Source organism: Rana temporaria, chromosome 2 (genome assembly GCF_905171775.1).
Source record: "Rana temporaria chromosome 2, aRanTem1.1, whole genome shotgun sequence".
Classification (NCBI taxonomy): domain Eukaryota; kingdom Metazoa; phylum Chordata; class Amphibia; order Anura; family Ranidae; genus Rana; species Rana temporaria.
In genome coordinates this window covers 5,687,271-5,710,335 of record NC_053490.1, presented here as the reverse complement: position 1 = coordinate 5,710,335, position 23,065 = coordinate 5,687,271, and the positions used below count along the sequence as shown (strand labels likewise).

The 23,065-nt window shown below is 51.1% G+C and overlaps 1 protein-coding gene across 1 annotated transcript in view; it reads right to left on the bottom strand.

The window, feature by feature from the left end:
• Positions 1 to 7,823, bottom strand: part of PDE2A (phosphodiesterase 2A) — a 394,708-nt gene extending 386,885 nt beyond the window's left edge. Inside the window, exon 1 of the mRNA XM_040339780.1 lies at positions 7,600 to 7,823. Within this exon, the coding sequence (XP_040195714.1) occupies positions 7,600 to 7,611 (12 nt within the window). The 5' untranslated portion in view covers positions 7,612 to 7,823. The remainder of the gene's footprint in view (positions 1 to 7,599) is intronic.
• Between the last annotated feature and the right edge of the window lie 15,242 nt (positions 7,824 to 23,065).

Genomic DNA, 23,065 nt, shown 5'->3' with positions numbered 1-23,065 from the left:
ATTTATATATTTTTTTATTAGTTATATATTTTTTTATATATTTTTTTTATATATTTTTTTATTATTTTTTTTATTATTTTATTTTTTATTATTTTTTTATGTATAATTTTTGTGTTATAATTTTTTATTTACATATATTTTATAATTTTTTATTTATATATATATATTTTTTTATTGATATATTTTCTTATATATTTTTTTATTATTTTTTATTTTATTTTTTATTATTTTTTTATGCATAATTTTTGTTTTATAATTTCTTATTTACATATATTTTATAATTTTTTATTTATATATTTTTTTATTTAATATATTTTTTTATTAATATATATATATATATATATATATATTTCTAGAAGACCCATTAGGGGGCTTTGTCAAAATATGAGGGGTCTAAAAAGGGAATTTTCCCCATATGGGGTGATAAGGGTGTGCCCAGGCACACCTGGCTCACCCTGTGCTCAGGCCTATGCAAACAGCTATTTCTTCAGGATAAAAAAAGGTCCAAGTACATTGATCACCCCGAGGGGGAATGCTCTTTTCTCAACAAAAGTGGGGGTTACAATGAAACAACATCTCATTCATCTTCTCACTATAAATAGTGAAGCCAGAGGGGGCTTTTTTATTAGGCAAATTAGGCGGTCGCCTAAGGCCTCGCACTCACAGGGGCCTCGCGGCCGCTAAACTTTCCCAATGCATTACTCCAATTTTGAGGGACAGGGGACCTTAACGCTGCTGTGCTGAGGCAGCGTTAAGAGCCCAGCGTCCCTAACAACCAGTGAATATCGGTGACACCACCCCTTGTGACGTCAATGACCCAGCACGCCCTCAGTCAATGACGTCACAAGGGGGGCGGGTTCACCAGTTGACATTACCGGTTGGCCCCCCGCCCCTTAGTTATTAAAAAGCATGATCTGGGGACCGCCTTACTTAAAGGGGGCTTCCAGATTCCGATAAGCCCCCCCCTGCCCGCAGACCCCCAAAACCACTGGCCAGGGTTGTGGGGAAGAGGCCCTTGTCCTTGAATTATTTTTCCCATCATGGGCGTGAGTGGTGGCCCCATGTCAAATTTTGCCTAAGGTCTCACAAAGCCTAGCGCCGCCTCTGAGTGAAGCACAAAACCATACACAACGTATACACAGAGATGACCGATACAATGTAACACCAAAGTGCCGCATACTTCTCCGCGCATCGCTGCCGACATTCACACGCCGATCTTGGAAGTGAAGAAGAATTCTTTGTAAAGTAAAAAATGGAAATCTGGAGAAATATTCGTCGCAATGTAGAAATGTGTCTCCTATAACGGGACAGCGGCGGCGACTCTTTTCCGGGGGTTAATATCGAAATATCAGAAAATCAATATAATATATGAGTGCCCCATCATTGGTGTCAGTGGGAGGAATAGTGTCCCATCATTGGTGTCAGTGGGAGGAATAGTGTCCCATCATTGGTGTCAGTGGAAGGAATAGTGTCCCATCGTTGGTGTCAGTGGGAGGGAATAGTGTCCCATCATTGGTGTCAGTGGGAGGAATAGTGTCCCATCATTGGTATCAGTGGGAGGAATAGTGTCCTATCATTGGTGTCAGTGGGAGGAATAGTGTCCCATCATTGGTGTCAGTGGGAGGAATAGTGTCCCATCATTGGGGTCAGTGAGAGGAATAGTGTCCCATCATTGGTATCAGTGGGAGGAATAGTGTCCCATCATTGGTGTCAGTGGGAGGAATAGTGTCCCATCATTGGGGTCAGTGAGAGGAATAGTGTCCCATCATTGGTATCAGTGGGAGGAATAGTGTCCCATCATTGGTGTCAGTGGGAGGAATAGTGTCCCATCGTTGGTGTCAGTGGGAGGAATAGTGTCCCATCATTGGTGTCAGTGGGAGGAATAGTGTCCCATCATTGGGGTCAGTGAGAGGAATAGTGTCCCATCATTGGTGTCAGTGGGAGGAATAGTGTCCCATCATTGGGGTCAGTGGGAGGAATAGTGTCCCATCATTGGTATCAGTGGGAGGAATAGTGTCCCATCACTGGTGTCAGTGGGAGGAATAGTGTCCCATCATTGGTGCCAGTGGGAGGAATCGTGTCCCATCATTGGTGTCAGTGGAAGGAATAGTGTCCCATCGTTGGTGTCAGTGGGAGGGAATAGTGTCCCATCATTGGTGTCAGTGGGAGGAATAGTGTCCCATCATTGGTATCAGTGGGAGGAATAGTGTCCCATCATTGGTGTCAGTGGAGGAATTCGTGTCCCATTATTGGTGTCAGTGGGAGGAATAGTGTCCCATCATTGGTGTCAGTGGGAGAAATAGTGTCCCATCATTGGTATCAGTGGGAGGAATAGCGCCCCATCATTGGTATCAGTGGGAGGAATAGTGTCCCATCATTGGTGTCAGTGACAAGGATTATTCCTCATTGTTGGTGTCAGTGGATGGTATAGTGGCCCCAAAGACTGGATAAAAAAGAGAGAAAATTGCCGCACCTGGCCCCCCGGGGGGCACAGTTTGGAGCCCGCCGCATTACAATAATAGAATCCATCCATATAGAATAGGTTCCCACCTTTGCATGTGCGGCTGACGCTTTATCGCAGTGCGTTTTGCATTTTTTTTAATGCACGTTTTTGCATTTCTTGGGAAGTGTTAATGTTGCAAGGAGGGGGAGGGGGTGTGTCTTATCCTGCAGGAAAACGCACCATGTATGCATTTTTGGTGCATTTTGGATGCGATTCCATTGAAGTCTATGGAGCCAAAAAACGCATTGTGCTGCGTGTAAAAAAAACAGTTAATATATATATATATATATATATATGCAATGACTATAATCTGGGTTTATAGAAGCAGAAACTCCTCCCTTCCAAGCCCCCCTTGACTCCACCCCCTACCCACCTCTGAGCACCGTTCCTTGCTTCCACCCCTGCGCACCTCCCAGTACCACCCCTTCTACAAAAATACTGAAACAAAGTATCATTTCGTGGTGCTGAGTATTTTGTATGGAATTTGTTAATGATAACAAGAAAGGCAGTAAAATAGAAATAGCAAAAATGGGCACCCCACCGACAATGGATCCACCCCAGCAGCCAGCATCAATACACCATCCAGCAGCCATCATTAATAGACCATCCAGCAGCCAGCATCAATACACCCTCCAGCAGCCAGCAACAATACACCCTCCAGCAGCCAGCAACAATACACCCTCCAGCAGCCATCATTAATAGACCATCCAGCAGCCAGCAACAATACACCCTCCAGCAGCCAGCATCAATACACCCTCCAGCAGCCAGCATCAATACACCCTCCAGCAGCCAGCAACAATACACCCTCCAGCAGCCAGCAACAATACACCCTCCAGCAGCCAGCAACAATACACCCTCCAGCAGCCAGCAACAATACACCCTCCAGCAGCCAGCAACAATACACCCTCCAGCAGCCAGCAACAATACACCCTCCAGCAGCCAGCAACAATACACCCTCCAGCAGCCAGCATCAATACACCCTCCAGCAGCCATAATCAATAGACCCTCCAGCAGCCAGCAACAATACACCCTCCAGCAGCCAGCATCAATAGAGCCTCCAGCAGCCAGCATCAATAGACCCTCCAGCAGCCAGCAACAATAGACCCTCCAGCAGCCAGCATCATTACACCCTCCGGCAGCCAGCATCAATACACCCTCCAGCAGCCAGCATCAATAGACCCTCCAATAGCCAGCATCAATACACCTTCCAGCAGCCAGCATCAATAGACCCTTCAGCAGCCAGCATCAACAGACCCTCCAGCAGCCAGCATCAATAGACCCTCCAGCAGCCAGCATCAATAGACCCTCCAGCAGCCAGCATTAGTAGACCCTTCAGCAGCCAGCATCAATAGACCCTCCAGCAGCCAGCATCAATAGACCCTCCAGCAGCCAGCATCAATACACCCTCCAGCAGCGAGCATCAATACACCCTCCAGCAGCCAGCATCAATAGACCCTCCAGCAGCCAGCATCAATAGACCCTCCAGCAGCCAGCATCAATACACCCTCCAGCAGCCAGCATCAATACACCCTCCAGCAGCCAGCATCAATGCACCCTCCAGCAGCCAGCATCAATATACCCTCCAGCAGCCAGCATCAATATACCCTCCAGCAGCCAGCATCAATAGACCCTCCAGCAGCCAGCATCAATAGACCCTCCAGCAGCCAGAATCAATAGACCCTCCAGCAGCCAGCATCAATAGACCTTCCAGCAGCCAGCATCAATACACCCTCCAGCAGCCAGCATCAATACACCCTCCAGCAGCCAGCATTAATAGACCCTCCAGCAGCCAGCATCAATACACCCTCCAGCAGCCAGCATCAATACACCCTCCAGCAGCCAGCATCAATAGACCCTCCAATAGCCAGCATCAATACACCTTCCAGCAGCCAGCATCAATAGACCCTTCAGCAGCCAGCATCAACAGACCCTCCAGCAGCCAGCATCAATAGACCCTCCAGCAGCCAGCATCAATAGACCCTCCAGCAGCCAGCATCAATACACCCTCCAGCAGCGAGCATCAATACACCCTCCAGCAGCCAGCATCAATAGACCCTCCAGCAGCCAGCATCAATAGACCCTCCAGCAGCCAGCATCAATACACCCTCCAGCAGCCAGCATCAATACACCCTCCAGCAGCCAGCATCAATGCACCCTCCAGCAGCCAGCATCAATATACCCTCCAGCAGCCAGCATCAATAGACCCTCCAGCAGCCAGCATCAATAGACCCTCCAGCAGCCAGAATCAATAGACCCTCCAGCAGCCAGCATCAATACACCCTCCAGCAGCCAGCATTAATAGACCCTCCAGCAGCCAGCATCAATACACCCTCCAGCAGCCAGCATCAATACACCCTTCAGCAGCCGGCATCAATAGCACCATCGGACTTTTGTTGACGTAAAGTTTGTCCGTTTGCAGACCGAACTTTTTGACGGATGAATCCCGAAACTTGGTCCGATGGAACGACTAGATGTTAACCCCTTCCCTGCCAGTGTCATTAGTACAGTGACAGTGCATATTTTTTACCAAAAACGCGTAGCAGAACACATATTGCTCTAAATTTATGAAGAAATTAAAAATGTTCGTCCTTTTGTCCACCAGAGAGGCAGAATGGCGATGTAAACAAGGCAAATCGCCGTTCTCACATGGAAGAAGATAGAGATCGATGGTCAGACCATCCCCCCCCCCCCCCCCCCCACAGTTAGAACGCACTCCTTAGGGACACACTTAACCCTGGTTAACTGAACAAGCTGAAGGTAGAAGCTACCTAGTTACATAGTTACATAGTCAGTCAGGTTGAAAAAAGAAACAAGTCCATCCGGTTCAACCACAAAAGCTGATTGGCTCCCGTACACGGCTGCACCAGATTTTTCACCCTCCAGTTGTAGTAAATCTCCCCCTCATCTCTGCTCAGCACACAGCACACAACACTCGGCACTCAGCACACAGCACTCAGCACTCAGCACTCAGCACACAGCACACAGCACACAGCACACAGCACTCAGCACACAGCACACAGCACACAGCACTCAGCACACAGCACACAGCACACAGCACTCAACACTCAGCGCTCAGCACACAGCACTCAGCACACAGCACTCAGCACACAGCACACAGCACACAGCACTCAACACTCAGCACACAGCACACAACACTCAGCACTCAGCACACAGCACACAGCACACAGCACTCAGCACTCAGCACTCAGCACACAGCAGTCAGCACTCAACACTCAGCACACAGCACTCAGCACACAGCACACAGCACTCAGCACACAGCACTCAGCACTCAGCACACAGCACACAGCACTCAGCACACAGCACTCAGCGCACAGCACTCAACACACAGCACACAGCACACAGCACTCAGCACACAGCACACAGCACTCAGCACACAGCACACAGCACTCAGCACACAGCACTCAGCACACAGCACAAAGCACACAGCACTCAGCACACAGCACTCAACACTCAGCACACAGCACACAGCACACAGCACTCAACACTCAGCACACAGCACACAACACTCAGCACTCAGCACACAGCACTCAGCACTCAGCACACAGCACACAGCACTCAGCACACAGCACTCAGCGCACAGCACTCAACACACAGCACACAGCACACAGCACTCAGCACACAGCACACAGCACTCAGCACACAGCACACAGCACTCAGCACACAGCACTCAGCACACAGCACAAAGCACACAGCACTCAGCACACAGCACTCAACACTCAGCACACAGCACACAGCACACAGCACTCAACACTCAGAACACAGCACTCAGAACACAGCACTCAGCACACAGCACACAGCACGCAGCACGCAGCACTCAGCACTCAGCACTCAGCACTCAGCACACAGAACACAGCACTCAGCACTCAGCACTCAGCACTCAGCACACAGAACACAGCACTCAGCACACAGCACACAGAACACAGCACTCAGCACTCAGCACTCAGCGCACAGCGCACAGCGCACAGCACTCAGCACTCAGCACACAGCACTCAGCACACAGCACACAGCACTCAGCACACAGCACACAGAACACAGCACACAGCACTCAGCACTCAACACACAGCGCACAGCACACAGCACTCAGCACTCAACGCACAGCACACAGAACACAGCACACAGCACTCAGCACACAGCACACAGCACTCAGCACACAGCACACAGCACACAGCACACAGCACTCAACACTCAGCACACAGCGCTCAGCACTCAGCACACAGGACTCAGCGCTCAGCACACAGCACTCAGCACACAGCACTCAGCACTCAGCACTCAGCACTCAGCACTCAGCACTCAGCACACAGCACACAGCACTCAACACTCAACACTCAGCACACAGCGCTCAGCACATAGCACACAGCACTCAGCACACAGCGCTCAGCACTCAGCACACAGCACACACCCACAGCACTCAAAACTGAGCACACAGCACTCAGCAGCACACAGCACTCAGCACACAGCACTCAACACACAGCACTCAGCACACAGCGCTCAACACACAGCACTCAACACACAGCACTCAACACACAGCACTCAACACACAGCACTCAACACACAGCACTCAGCACACAGCACACAGCACTCAGCACACAGCACTCAGCAGCACACAGCACTCAGCACTCAGCACATCACTCAGCACACAGCACACAGCAGCACACAGCACTCAGCACACAGCACTCAGCACACAGCACGCAGCACACAGCACTCAGCACACATCACTCAGCACTCAGCACACAGCAGCACACAGCACTCAGCACACATCACTCAGCACACAGCAGCACACAGCACTCAGCACACAGCACTCAGCACACAGCAGCACACAGCACTCAGCACTCAGCACACATCACTCAGCACACAGCAGCACACAGCACTCAGCACACAGCACTCAGCACACAGCAGCACACAGCACACTGCAGCACACAGCACACAGCACTCAGCACACAACACTCACACATATATGCCAGGTATGTGATGACAGATAAGCGGTGGCTGCACAGATTTCCTCGGCTGCTCTGCTGTGAGTCCTGACAGTCTAATGCAATGCGAGTCTCACAATCGGATCGCTGTGTGTTGGGTACCTGCAGCTCCATGGAGATCTCCCAGCCCCCGGGATCCTTCACAAGTTCTCACAGGAGGAGCGTCTCTTCCATAAGTCTCCGAGACTCCGACCGTCACCAGTCCAGGCGAGACTCCGACCGTCTCCAGTCCAGGCGAGACTCCGACCGTCACCAGTCCAGGCGAGACTCCGACCGTCACCAGTCCAGGCGAGACTCCCAATGAGGAAGTTTAAGGTGAAGCAAAGGGATGTGCAACACACACAGGAAAGGAGGCGGAAAATCTCCACCGTACAGTCACAGGACATTCACAGTACATTCACCGCAATACAACCACCGTACATTCACCCTACATTCACCGTACAGTCACAGGACATTCACCACAGTACAATTCACCGTACATTCACCGTACAGTCACCGTACAGTCACAGGACATTCACAGTACATTCACCGCAATACAACCACCGTACATTCACCCTACATTCACCGTACAGTCACAGGACATTCACCACAGTACAATTCACCGTACAGTCACAGGACATTCACCACAGTACAATTCACCGTACATTCACCGTACAGTCACCGTACAGTCACAGGACATTCACAGTACATTCACCGCAATACAACCACCGTACATTCACCCTACATTCACCGTACAGTCACAGGACATTCACCACAGTACAATTCACCGTACATTCACCGTACAGTCACCGTACAGTCACAGGACATTCACAGTACATTCACCGCAATACAACCACCGTACATTCACCCTACATTCACCGTACAGTCACAGGACATTCACCACAGTACAATTCACCGTACATTCACCGTACAGTCACCGTACAGTCACAGGACATTCACAGTACATTCACCGCAATACAACCACCGTACATTCACCCTACATTCACCGTACAGTCACAGGACATTCACCACAGTACAATTCACCGTACAGTCACAGGACATTCACCACAGTACAATTCACCGTACAGTCACAGGACATTCACAGTACAATTCACCGTACAGTCACAGGACATTCACCACAGTACAGCCACCGTACATTCACCGTACATTCACAGTACAGTCACAGGACATTCACCACAGTACAGCCACCGTACATTCACCACAATACAACCACCGTACATTCACCGTACAGTCACAGTACATTCGCCACAATACAACCACCGTACATTCACCGTACAGTCACAGGACATTCACCACAGTACAACCACCGTACATTCACCGTACATTCACCCTACAGTCACAGGACATTCACCACAGTACAGCCACCCTACATTCACCGTACACATTCACCACAATACAACCACCGTACATTCACCCTACATTCACAGTACATTCACCAGTCACAGTACAACCACCGTACATTCACCCTACATTCACAGTACATTCACCAGTCACAATACAACCACCGTACATTCACCGTACATCCACCGTACATTCACCACAATACAACCACCGTACAGTCACAGGACATTCACCACAGTACAACCACCGTACATTCACCGTACATTCACCACAATACAACCACCGTACATTCACCCTACATTCACCAGTCACAGTACAATTCACCGTACATTCACCACAATACAACCACCCTACATTCACCAAATAATCACCATTCGTTCACCACAATACAACCATACAGTCTCCTTCCTCCTGCTGGTGACTCCTCTAGTGATATAAAGATCTATATCCACTTAAGGACCGGACCAATATGCTGCTACATGACCCAAGGGGTTTTTACAATTCGGCACTGCGTCGCTTTAACAGACAATTGCGCGGTCGTGCGACGTGGCTCCCAAACAAAATTGGCGTCCTTTTTTCCCCACAAATAGAGCTTTCTTTTGGTGGTATTTGATCACCTCTGCGGTTTTTAGTTTTTGCGCTATAAACAAAAATAAAGCGACAATTTTAAAAAAAATACAATATTTTTTACTTTTTGCTATAATAAATATCCCCCAAAAACATATATAAAAACATTTTTTTCCCTCAGTTTAGGCCGATACGTATTCTTCTACCCATTTTTAGTAAAAAAAAATCGCAATAAGTGTTTATCGATTGGTTTGCGCAAAATTTATAGCGTTTACAAAATAGGGGATAGTTTTATGGCATTTTTATAAAAATTTTTTTTTTTTTACTACTAATGGCGGCGATCAGCGATTTTTTTCGTGACTGCGACATTATGGCGGACACTTCGGACAATTTTGACACATTTTTGGGACCATTGTCATTTTCACAGCAAAAAATGCATTTAAATTGCATTGTTTATTGTGAAAATGACAGTTGCAGTTTGGGAGTTAACCACAGGGGGCGCTGTAGGAGTTAGGGTTCACCTAGTGTGTGTTTACAACTGTAGGGGGGTGTGGCTGTAGGACTGACATCATCGATCGAGTCTCCCTATAAAAGGGATCACTCGATCGATGCGCCGCCACAGTGAAGCACGGGGAAGCCGTGTTTACATACGGCTCTCCCCGTTCTTCAGCTCCGGGGAGCGATCGCGACGGAGCGGCTATAAACAAATAGCCGCACAACTGCCAACCTACCAAGACACGGCCGTCCACCTAAACTGACCGGGCCGGGCAAGGAGAGCATTCATCAGAGAAGCAGCCAAGAGGTCCATGGTAACTCTGGAGGAGCTGCACAGCTCAGGGGGGAGAATCTGTCCACAGGACAACTATTAGTGGTCTCTCCACAAATCTGCCCTTTATGGAAGAGTGACGAGAAGAAAGACATTGGAGAAAGAAAGACACAGGGGGTACAGACACTGCACCTGTAAGGGGCCCGGTTCCCCCCCATTTTTTATTTGTTTGTTTTTTTGCCTGACCCCCCCCCCCCCTCTCTTTAGCAACTCGGCGGCAGGAGAGAGAAGAGAAGACCCTTTCGTTACCACATCCCCCCGCTGCGGCATGACAAAGAAGGGCCACCCCTTCCCCCGGTTCTCTGCTCCAGGGGGCCCCCTGCCTAAAGCTGTGTAAGGGACCCCAACATTTGCGTATGTTACAAGTTCTTCAGACACGCAAAGATCACACAAGCTGCTGGACGTGGCTTTTCACGGCTCCATCTGATCTCCCGGAATCTGGAAGTTTCCTTTTCAGGATTTATTAAAGGATTTCCTGAGAGCCGGAGATTAATAGTCCGAATCTCCCAAAGCTGCCGCATGTTACCAGAGATGACCCGCTGTGATACAACCCAAGCTGAAGGGAGCATCTCCATGGGGGGGGGGGGGGTTTGCTGGGGGGGTCTGTTTGCTGGGGGGGGGTCTGTTTGCTGGGGGGGGGGTGTCTGTTTGCTGGGGGGGGTGTCTGTTTGCTGGGGGGGGGCTGTTTGCTGGGGGGGGGGGGGGGTTGTTTGATGCAGAACTTAACAGAAAACTTTTCTTTTGTTGTATTGGGACTGAGAGGGGAAGGGTTTGACCCCCCCCCCCCCATCCTTGGTCCTCTCATCATATCATCTTCCAGGTTCCAAATACTCCTCATGGAGATCCCACCAGAGGGCCGGTGACAACATCAAGCTCACACCATAATGCTGGTGTCACCACCCCAGTGCCTTCCGAAAAAAAAGAGATCCCTCCCCACACACTATAGATCCCAACCTTTCCATTCCCTGCACCCCTCTACCTACTTCCTTTGCACCACATCCTCCTGATCCCCTGCACCCCTTCACCCACATCCCCTTCACTCCCTACCTTTCCATTCCCTGCACCCCTCTACCTACATGCCCTGCACTACTTCCCTCCACATCCTCTGCACCCCCAAACAATGCATCCCCCTGTACCCATCAACCTACATCTTCTGCAACTCTTCCCTCTACGTCTCCTATGCCTCTGACCTCTGCAACCCCTGTACCCCTCTCTTTATATCCCAGCACCCGTCCACACTACATCCCCTGCACCCCTCCAACTACATCCAAGGCTCCCCCTCCCTCTGAATGCCCTGCACCCCTCCACCTACATTCTCTGCCGCCTCAAATTGTGCACCCTCTGTACAGTTTCCCACTGCGTTCCCTGCACCACTTCCTTCTGCATCCCCTCAACCCCTCCACTTACATGCTTTGCACCATCTCCCTCCAGGTCCTCTGCACCCCAAAGCTCTGCGTCCTACACCTCTAACCTCTGCAATCTCTGTACCCCTCTCCTTACATCCTCTACACCCCTCCACACTATATCCCTTGCACCTTTTCAACTACAACCCCTGTAACCCCTTCCACCTGCATCCCCTGTACCCCTCTACCTACATCCCCTACACCGCTTCCATCTGCATCTCCTGCACCCCAAACTCTGCATCCCCTGTACCGCTTAACCTACATCTTCCGCACTTCTTTCCTCTATGTATCCTATGCCTCTGACCTCTGCAACCCCTGTACCCCTCTCTTTACATCCCCGGCACCCCTCCAAATTACATCCCTTGCACCCCTCCAACTACATCCAAGGCTCCCCCTCCCTCTGTATCCCCTCCACCTACATCCTCTTCACCCCCTGTACCGCTTCTCTCTGCAACCCCTGAACCCCTCCACCTACATCCTCTTCACCCCCTGCACCACTTCTCTCTGCATCCCCTGAACCCCTCCACCTACATCCTCTTCACCCCCTGCACCACTTCTCTCTGCATCCCCTGAACCCCTCCACCTACATCCTCTTCACCCCCTGTACCGCTTCTCTCTGCAACCCCTGAACCCCTCCACCTAAATCCTCTTCATCCCCTGTACCGCTTCTCATCTGCATGACCTGCACCACTTCTCTCTGAACCCCTGAACCCCTTCACCCACATCCCTTGCACCATATGCCTCCAGGTCCTCTGCACCCCCAAGCTCTGTTTTCTTTGTACCCCTCCACCTACCTCTCTTGCACCCCTCCACCCTGCATCTCCTACACCTCTAACCTCTGCAATCTCTGTACCCCTCTTCTTACATCCTCTGCACCCCTCCACACTATATCCCTTGCACCTCTTCAACTACATCCCCTGTACCCCTTCTGTCTGCATCCCCTGCACCCCCAACCTCTGCATTTCCTGCGCCACTTCCATCTGCATCCCCTGTACCCCCAACCTCTGCATTTCCTGCGCCACTTCCATCTGCATCTCCTGTACCCCTCTACCTACATCCCCTGCACCACTTCCATCTGCATCCCCTGCACCCCCAACCTCTGCATTTCCTGCGCCACTTCCATCTGCATCCCCTGTACCCCCAACCTCTGCATTTCCTGCGCCACTTCCATCTGCATCTCCTGTACCCCTCTACCTACATCCCCTGCACCACTTCCGTCTGCATCCCCTGCACCCCCAACCTCTGCATCTCCTGCACCCCTATAGTTACATCCCCTCTACTCTTTTTCTCTACATTCCCTCCACCCCCAACCTCTGCTTCCCCTGCACCCCTCTACCTACATCCCCCGTACTCCTTTCCTCTGCATCCCCTCCACCCCTTCTGTATCTTTATTTATTCTAAAGGTGGCCAGAAGGAAAGAAAACCAGGAAATAAATGATCACAGTCTGTAAATTAAGTCTTGGCACCCCCTCTAAAAGCCACCTAGCCCATGAGCATAGCTCCCAACTGTCCCTGATTTTGAGGGACTGTCCCTGACTTGGAGCAATGTCCCTCTGTCCCTCTTTTCTCCTCATTTGTCCCTCATTTTGGTCTGATCTATATAGTTGTAAATAAAATTCACTTGTTATCTTTCAAAAAGTGTTTTCCAGCTCTAAACCTTTCATCTGATTTCTAAATGGTTGCATTTGTAAATTCCAAAAGCCAATCTAACGGAATAGTAGTGATAAAAAAAAGCACTTCTGGGTTTAACCAATATAGTTTTTTTGTCCAATACTCCTTTCAAGGGGGTGTGGCAACGGGTGTGTCCTATACCTGCATACTTTTGCTGATAGGTGGCCCTCATTCCCATCTCAAAAAGTTGGGAGGTATGCATGAGTACAGGGTTTGACAAATTTGCTTGGAATCTAGGAGCCAGCTAAAAAAGTTAGGAACCAGAAAACGCACCCCGTCCCGACGAGCTTGCGCGCAGAAGCGAACACATACGTGAGCAGCGCCCGCATATGTAAACGGTGTTCAAACCACACATGTGAGGTATCGCCGCGATTGGTAGAGCGAGAGCAATAATTCTAGCACTAGACCTCCTCTGTAACTCTAAACATGCAACCTGTAGATTTTCTTAAACGTCGCCTATGAAGATTTTAAAGGGTAAAAGTTTGTCGGCAATCCACGAGCGGACGCAATTTTGAAGCGTGACATGTTGGGTATCAATTTACTCGGCATAACATTATCTTTCATAATATTAAAAAAAATGGGGATAACGTTACTGTTGTCTTATTTTTTCATTAAAAAAAGTGTAATTTTTTCCCAAAAAAAGTGCACTTGTAAGACCGCTGCGCAAATACGGCGTGACAGAAAGTATTGCAACGATCGCCATTTAATTCTCTAGGGTGTTAGGATAAAAAATATATATAATGTTTGGGGGTTCTAATTAGAGGGAAGAAGATGGCAGTGAAAATAGTGAAAAATTACATTAGAATTGCTGTCTAACTTGTAATGCTTAACTTGTAATACCAACAGCCACCACCAGATGGCGCCAGCTCACACAAAAAAAAGCCAAGTCGCCAGGATGCCATTTCTAGTCGCCATGGCGACCTGGCGCCCGGGATTTGTCGAGCCCTGCATGAGTAGGTATGCAGGGAGGTATGCAAATGTAGTTCTGGCCAAAGAGGTGTAATAAAAGAAGTCCTGTATCCCAAAACTGTGAGCCCTTAGCATATGACATGGATAGGAATAGACTGTATGCCATAAATGTGTCAGGTTCTAACAAAATAGGCCGCAACAAATTGACTTTCTCGTTACATGATTTCACAAAACAAGTGTAAGTCATTTTTTACAAATAATGTCGGGACAACTCATCCCAGGATGGGGAAGGAGTCCCTCCTCTGAAAATTGCGAGTCCATATAATTAGATTTGTATGTTTTATGCTGGGATAGAGAAATCTCTTTATCTCTGTCATAGAGGGAGCCACACGAGTGAGCTTAGCTGGACGCATTCTGGTTCTGCGATGAGTTAATTAAGTGTCAGTATGACATCAGAATTAGAAGCATTGCACTAATTAGATTAAAGTAATTAGGCTACCTTAGGGAAGCTGCCACTAATCGGGATGAGAGGAGATAAATGAATTGTAACTAATCATTGCTAGCTGGTCTAGCGGAACGTATGTAAGGTTCAGCGACTCCAGAGAGGCCCGGAGCAAAACAACAAGACATCAGCGCAGGGCCGGCCATGACGGGGTTAAAGAAAAAGCCCTGCCATGGTCGGAGGGAGGGGTCAGTGAGGAAGGAGAGCGATGGGAGGGAGGTTATATATTTCCCCTCCCACGCTTCCCGGTTAACACGTGGGGAGAAGTTTCTGTGCCTGCTGGGGACTTGCTGCTCTGCCAGAAACGAAAAGGGGTGAGGTAGGCCGCGATCGGGTGCCTTTTTTACCGTTTTTTCGGCGTTTTAGGTCAGCGCTGCTGGGGGAAGCTAGGCCCTGATAAAAAAAAAAAAAAAAAAAACGAGCGCCGCTAGGCCGCAGCCGGGGACTCAATTTTAAGCTCATCCAGCGGCCTGTACCATGGCTGGGGTCGAGGCCATGATTGCCCAGCTCAGGCAGGAGGCGGATCGCCGCGGTGAGGGGTGGCTGCAGTCCATGCTGGGGCCACTCCTCCCGCACGGGGACACGGGGAACGATTCATCCGGCCGGGGGGGCGGGGGGGGCACCCCGCGAGCGGGGGGGGGCTCATACTGCCACCCAGGATGTAGCCAGCAGCCCACCTGTCCGGGGGGGGGAGGATTACACCCCGCGATCCAGGGTGTCCCGGCCTCCGGCACGCTATTCCCCGGGACCGTCCACCCGGTCCCACAGGAGAGGGGGCAGCCCCATCCGGGCCGCCTCGGGCCCACCCGCAAAACGGACAGCGGCGGCGGCGGGGGGGCGCCAGGAGGACACCGATCGGCAGCGGGGAACGGGGAGGGGGCGGCCAGGGGGCTCCAAGGCGGCGGCCAGGTCCGCTCGGCGAGAAGATCGGAGGGATGCGGGCTCCAACCCCGGTTGTGCACCGGTGGGCCGAGAGCCTCGGCGAAGCACATCTGTCCCTGCGGTGGCTAGCTCTTCAGCATCCGCGGCTAGCCACCTCCAATCCAGCCCCGTGGTGAGGGAGCGAGGGGGAGGGGAAGACGGCAGAGTGTCCGAGGCGCCGAGAAAAGCTATGCGGAAGTCGGTGCACGGGTCCAGGGCGCGCAGCGAGAGTGAGTCCAGCTCTGGGCCCGCGGCTCCCAGGCCCGAGTCGCCTGGAGGGCTTTCATCTGGTGAGGAGGGTCGGCATGGAGATCGATCGGAAGGGGAGCTGTCGGAGGAGGAAGTGGTGCCCAGGACGGAGGTCGCAGCGCGGGAGCCAAGCCGGACGGCTGGTGGGATTGCTTTCCAGACAGCCCGGTGAGTCGTTTTTTGGCTTTGCCTTCTATTTTACAAAATGTGGGGGTGTTAGCGGGGGGACAGGGGGGGGGTCCCCGTAGTCGTGGGGGGGTGCCCGCAGGGGTGAGTAGTGGTGATTCGGGTACACTGGGGGAACGGTCGAGAGAGGATGCCGGTTTGCACCGGTTCCTGGCGGGTTTGGAGACGTTGGTTAGCCAGCTGAAGGGTGGGGTCAGCCCCGCCGTTAGCCCGGCGGCAGCATGGGGAACGGCGGGGGGATCCGGGGTTACGGCACCTGCATTAGCGGTCGCCGTGCCGGGGGCTGTGGTGCCTGTGGACAAGGGACAAGAGGTAGGGGCTGGGGCGGCAGGTGCCGTGGTGCCGCCTACGGAAAAGGGGGATGCGGGGGTCGATTCCGCGAAGAAGAGAGAGTTGGTCCGGTTGGCGGACGCGGCTAAAGGGGAGGTTTACACGTGCTGGGAGGCACCGCTGGGTTCGCATTTGAAGCCGGAGGTGCGGGAAAAGATTTGGAAGAGTGAATATGTAGAGATATTTGCGTTGTTACCGCTGGAAAAGTTTAACCTTGATAGGGTTAAGCCGGAAGAGTCCAAGAAAGAGGACGAGGAGAAGAGGAGGTATAGGCTTATACCTAGGACTTTTGCGAATTGGTCGCAGGCCTATTCGATCATGGCGAGCGTGATCGGTGAGAAAAACCCCGAACATTGTTCGGCGCTTTTCAGTTACCAGGAGGCGATTAGCGAGGCCTACCGGTGTTACGGGGGCACGGGGTGGCTCCGGTATGATGAGCAGTTCCGGCAACGCCGGGCTATCAGGCCGGATATTAGGTGGGACACTAAGGACATTGGCCTTTGGATGCGGCTTATGTCGGCCCCACGGACGTCCACGCCGTTTTTTTCAGGGGGGGGCCGGTGGAACCTCTTCCCCAGGACAGTCGGCCGGAAAGAAGAAGGGGGTCTGCTGGCAGTTTAACGAAGGAAACTGCAGGTTCGGAGGGTCTTGCCGGTTCAAGCACGAGTGCTCCGGCTGTGGTGGCAATCACCCCTCTTCCCGGTGTTTTAAGCAAGGCAAGGGACGTCCCGGAGATTCTTCAAGTAAGAGGGAGGACTCCGGTGATGGTGGAAAGGATGCGACCGTTTCTCGGTAGATATCCTGATAGGGCGGCCGCCCTGTCGTTGGAAAGGGGTTTCTCGGTGGGTTTTAACATTCCGTGCTCTTTGTCCGTGGTCCCCCCGGTGGCTAAGAATTTACGTTCAGCGTTACAACACCCGGATGTGGTTTCAGAGAAACTGCAGAAGGAAGTGGCATTGGGCCGTATGGGGGGCCCATTCGTCTCGCCTCCCTTGGACGACTTGGTGGTTTCCCCGTTGGGGGTGGTGCCTAAGAAGGAGCCGAACAAATTTCGGCTTATTCATCATTTGTCGTTTCCGAAGGGGGGGTCGGTGAACGACGCCATCAGCATGGAGGAGTGTACGGTGAGTTACACCTCTTTTGATGCTGCGGTGGGCTGGGTCAGGCGGTATGGCCGGGGGGCCTTGATGGCCAAGTCGGACATTGAGGCTGCGTTTCGGCTCCTGCCTGTCCACCCAGATAGTTTCAGGCTCTTGGGCTGCCAGTGGGGTGGGGAGTTCTACGTAGACAAGTGTCTGCCGATGGGCTGTTCCATTTCCTGCGCGCTGTTTGAACGGTTTAGTTCGTTCCTGGAGTGGGTGGTTCGGGATGTGTCCGGCGTAAGCTCCGTGATCCACTATCTGGACGACTTTCTCTGTATTGGGCCGGCGGGGTCGCAGATTTGCGCAGTGCTGTTGGCCACTTTGGAGCACATTGCGGAGCGATTTGGTGTGCCGCTGGCGCCCGAGAAAACGGAAGGACCGAGATCGGTCATCCAATTCTTGGGCATCGTGATCGATTCAGAGAGGATGGAATGTAGGTTACCGCTGGACAAGTTGGTGGGCCTCAAGGCCGAGATTCAGGAGATGGTGGGCTTGCGGAAGGTGCAACTCCGAGCGCTTCAGTCGCTCCTGGGGAAGCTAAATTTTGCTTGCCGCATTCTCCCCATGGGGAGGGTCTTTTGCAGGCGCCTTTCGGCGGCTACAGCGGGTGTCAGGTCGCCCAGGCACTATGTGCGCCTGGGGAAGGAACATAGGGAGGATTTGTTGGTATGGCACTCCTTTTTGGACTCCTTCAACGGCAGGGCCTTGTGGATGTCCGGTCCGGTTAGCAACTTTGACATGGAGTTGTTCACAGATGCGGCTGGAGGCGCAGGTTTTGGGGCATATTTTCAAGGGCAATGGAGTGCGGGCTCATGGCCTCAGGCCTGGTTGGAGGCGGGGTTCACAAAGAACTTGGTGCTGTTGGAATTGTTTCCGGTGGTGCTGGCAGTAGAATTGTGGGGTGCGGCCTTCCGGGATCGGAAGGTGCGGTTCCATGGTGACAATATGGGGGTGGTCCAGGTGATCAACAGAGTTACGGCGTCTTCTCCTCCAGTTATTCGGCTGTTACGGCACCTGGTGCTGCGCTGTTTGCAGTTGAACATATTTGTATATGCGGTGCATCTACCGGGGGTGGAGAATGTAGTAGCTGATGCTCTGTCTCGCTTTCAGTGGGACAGGTTCCGGGAGCTGGTGCCGGAGGCAGAGGAGCAAGGTGTCCCCTGTCCAGAGTGGCTTTGGAGGATTCCGTTGGAATCGTCTCCGATTGGATCAGAAGGTCGGTAAGTGTGAACACCTGGAGGGCGTATGAGAAGGTGTGGGCGGAATGGCAGGCTCTGGTTAGGGAGGCCGAGGTGGACCCGGCCGGTCCCGAGGTCAGGGGTTTGGTGCTGTATTTCTTGGGCAGGAACATGGAGGCCGGGGTTTCTCCGTCCATGATGGACAAAAAATTGGCTGGATTGGCTTTCCTGTTTAAGTGGCAAGGGCGCCCGGACTTTACTAAGGAATTTTGTGTCCGGCAGGCTCTAAAGGGTTACAGGAAGCAGGGGCGTCAGGCGGATTCCCGTCGCCCTGTGTCGTTTGCAATATTGAGGGGTATTATGGAAAAGTTGGGGACATTGTGTTCATCCCGGTTTGAAGTGTTATTGTTTCGCGCGGCGTTCGCTTTGGCGTTCTTTGGAGCTTTTAGGGTGGGGGAGTTGGTTAGCCCCTCGAAGAAGGTGCAGGGTGGCATGTTGGCTGATGATGTGGTGTGGAATCAAGACGGGGTCGCTTTGTTGCTACGCCGGTCCAAGACGGACCAGAAAGGGAGGGGTAAAGTGGTGCGAGTCTTCCCTATTGAAGGGTCGGAATTATGCCCGGTTAGGGTAGTGCGGGAATTTTTGGATGTACGGCCAGAGTTAAGTGGCTCATTCTTGCTGCACGAGGATGGGACGGCGTTGTCACGGTATCAGTTCGTGACAGTGTTCAGACGGTGTTTGGGGGCATTGGGCCTGGTGGCTCAGGAGTTCTCGGCGCATTCCTTTCGGATTGGTGCCGCGACAGAAGCAGTACGTTGTGGCTTGGACGATGAATTGGTGAAAAGGATTGGTAGATGGGAGTCAAGGAGATTTCGATTATATGTCAGACCTCAGCTCATGGTAGAACTAGGGGGGAGCGGGGGTGCAAAACAATAGATGTCCAGGTAAAGTTCATGTCAGGCCACCTCCAAGGGGGATGGGGAGTGTATCGGGGTTTTGTTTTTGTTTGGTTAAGGGAACATGTTGGGAGTCGGGAGGGGAGCGTCTCCCGATGGGCTTGTGGTGATGGATTTCTTACTTGCTGTCTTTCAGGTGCGGGACAGGGACTGGTATGGATAATAGGCCACTCCTTCGTTCGTAGGGGGGCTGCGAGAGCGGATATGCGGCCGAACGGTCGCCAGCTGGGGGTCCCCAGACAGGAAGCGATGGTGCGGTGGTTGGGGTTCCCGGGGATGTTGTGGAGCAGGGTGGTGCCGGAAGTGCACAAGTTTGCACGCTTGGACCGACCGCCGGACGTTTTGTTGATCCATGCGGGGGGAAACGACTTGGGGGTGCGTTCTATGTTGGATGTCGCACGAGACATCAAGTTTGATTTCTTGAGGATTCGCATGTCCTACCCGGATACGGTAGTGATATGGTCTGACATTGTGGGCAGGTCTTCATGGCGGATGGCTAGATCGTGGGAAGGTGTGAACAGGGCCAGGAAAAAAATTAATCGGGACGTTGCTAAATTTGTGATCCGGAACGGCGGGTTGGTGGTTAAACACCCTGAGTTGGAGGTGGATACGTGGAGGTATCAGCTGAAAGATGGAGTTCATTTGACCGACGTGGGGATTGACATGTGGGTGTTGGGCCTACAGGACGGGATACAGCGAGCATTGAGGGTGTGGAGGTGCGCCCAAAGGTAAGGAGTTACCTTTGGGTGCTGGTGGCGGGTGTTTTGGACTTTGCAGGAGAAGAAATTACCCTGAAGTGGATGCCATTACCCAGAGGTGGTATGGGTTCTGAAGGGGCTGTTAGTCCAGTCTACCAAGGTGTAGCTGGCAAGTGGTTAATGGGGGTACTGCGGTCAGTTGGTCGTCTTTGAGTCAGTTTCGGCTTGAGGCCTAAGACCAGAGTTAGGTACTGCAGTGCTCATAAAACTTTTTAGAATGGTTACAAGTGTGTTAATGTGCCTGCAAAGTCCAGCACCAGCAGGGTTAAAATGTGTATCTCAGGTCTAATAAAGGTTTATGTGTGAAAATGTTATTTAATGTTATTTAATATTTAAAAGGTTATTTAAAAATAAATGGAGGCTGCTACGGCCAGTTTTTACTCCAAAGATTACAGTAGTGGTGTCAGTTATTTATTAAGGTAAAGGTTGAGTAAAAATGTGGGGGGCTTAGCAGATAAGGGGTTAATGTATTTATACCATAGTCAAGAGAGGCCCGGAGCAAAACAACAAGACATCAGCGCAGGGCCGGCCATGACGGGGTTAAAGAAAAAGCCCTGCCATGGTCGGAGGGAGGGGTCAGTGAGGAAGGAGAGCGATGGGAGGGAGGTTATATATTTCCCCTCCCACGCTTCCCGGTTAACACGTGGGGAGAAGTTTCCCACCCACCCTCCCTTTGTTGGGCATTTTAAAGGGGGTCATTGGTGTAGTGGGAGGTCATGGTATGTGATACGGTGTTGGCGGTTTTGGGTGCTTTTCTGGTTTTTGTTTTTTCCACACAGGTACGAACTTAGGATGTCGTGGCGGCGGCGGGTGTTTTGGACTTTGCAGGAGAAGAAATTACCCTGAAGTGGATGCCATTACCCAGAGGTGGTATGGGTTCTGAAGGGGCTGTTAGTCCAGTCTACCAAGGTGTAGCTGGCAAGTGGTTAATGGGGGTACTGCGGTCAGTTGGTCGTCTTTGAGTCAGTTTCGGCTTGAGGCCTAAGACCAGAGTTAGGTACTGCAGTGCTCATAAAACTTTTTAGAATGGTTACAAGTGTGTTAATGTGCCTGCAAAGTCCAGCACCAGCAGGGTTAAAATGTGTATCTCAGGTCTAATAAAGGTTTATGTGTGAAAATGTTATTTAATGTTATTTAATATTTAAAAGGTTATTTAAAAATAAATGGAGGCTGCTACGGCCAGTTTTTACTCCAAAGATTACAGTAGTGGTGTCAGTTATTTATTAAGGTAAAGGTTGAGTAAAAATGTGGGGGGCTTAGCAGATAAGGGGTTAATGTATTTATACCATAGTCATGACTCTTCTCTTCAATAAAGCCCTTCGCTGGGATTGTCCCGCCAGTTCTTAATCCCGGCCCCTTCACTGAAAGAGAGTGGACTATTCCTGGTTCTCACCCTACGCTAGGAGTGTTCAATGTGGTCCTGGTCTCCGCCCTTTACTGAAAGTGCTAACTCTGGGCCAAATCCACAAAAGAGATACGCAGGCGGAACTGCTGTTCCGCCTGCGTATCTCTGTGCCTAACTTTGGGAGCGATCCTCAAAAGGATTTTTCCCAAGTTAGGCAGAAGATCCGACATCCGTAATTTAGTTACGCTGTTGAATCTTAGGATGCAGTACCGCATCCGCCGCTGGGGGCATTTCGAGTCTAAATCCCTCCTTGCGTATGCAAATTAGTACTTACGGAGATCCACAAAGCTTTAGGCATTGTGTGATTTGCGTAAGTTACGAATTTGCTTGCGCAAAACTAAGGTTGGTTTTATATGGACTAACTTTAGTAGACCATGCAAAACCATACCTTTTTTTCGATCGCCGCGTTTTATTTTTAAATTTGATTTTTTTTTCCCGTCGCGTAACTTTTTTTTTTCCCGTCGCAACTTTACGAACCCGTCGCTATCCACAAAGCCCGACGTAAACTACATATGCGCGATGCACGTCGGGAAAAATGACGTCACACGCATGCGCAGTCCGTCCGGCGCGGGAGCGCGCCCTAATTTAAATGGGAATCGCCCATTTTAATTAGGGATCGCTTAAGATGCAAGGAGATCAGCTACACTGGCGCAATTTTAGAGGTAAGTGCTCTGTGGATCGCTACCTAAAATACTAAAATTGCGCCAGTGTAACTTTTCTGCCTAAAACTAAGATCCGCAATTTCTTTGTGGATTTGGCCCTCTGTTCCTGGTTCTCACCCTACGCTAGGAGTGTTCAATGTGGTCTTGGTCTCCACCCTCCATTGTAAGTCCTAAATCTGTTACCGGTTCTCACCCTACGCTAGGAGTGTTCAATGTGGTCTTGGTCTCCACCCTCCATTGTAAGTCCTAAATCTTTTACCGGTTCTCACCCTACGCTAGGAGTGTTCAATGTGGTCTTGGTCTCCACCCTCCATTGTAAGTCCTAAATCTGTTACCGGTTCTCACCCTACGCTAGGAGTGTTCAACTTGTTCCTGATCTCCACCCTCCATTGAAAGTGCCAATTTTGTTCCTGGTTCTCACCCTACGCTTGGAGTGTTCAATGTGGTCTTGGTCTCTACACTTCACTGAAAGTGCTAAACCTATTCCTGGTTCTCACTCTTCGTTTGGAGTGCTCAACGTTGTCCTGGTCTCCACCTTTTACTGAAAGTGCTAATTCTGTTA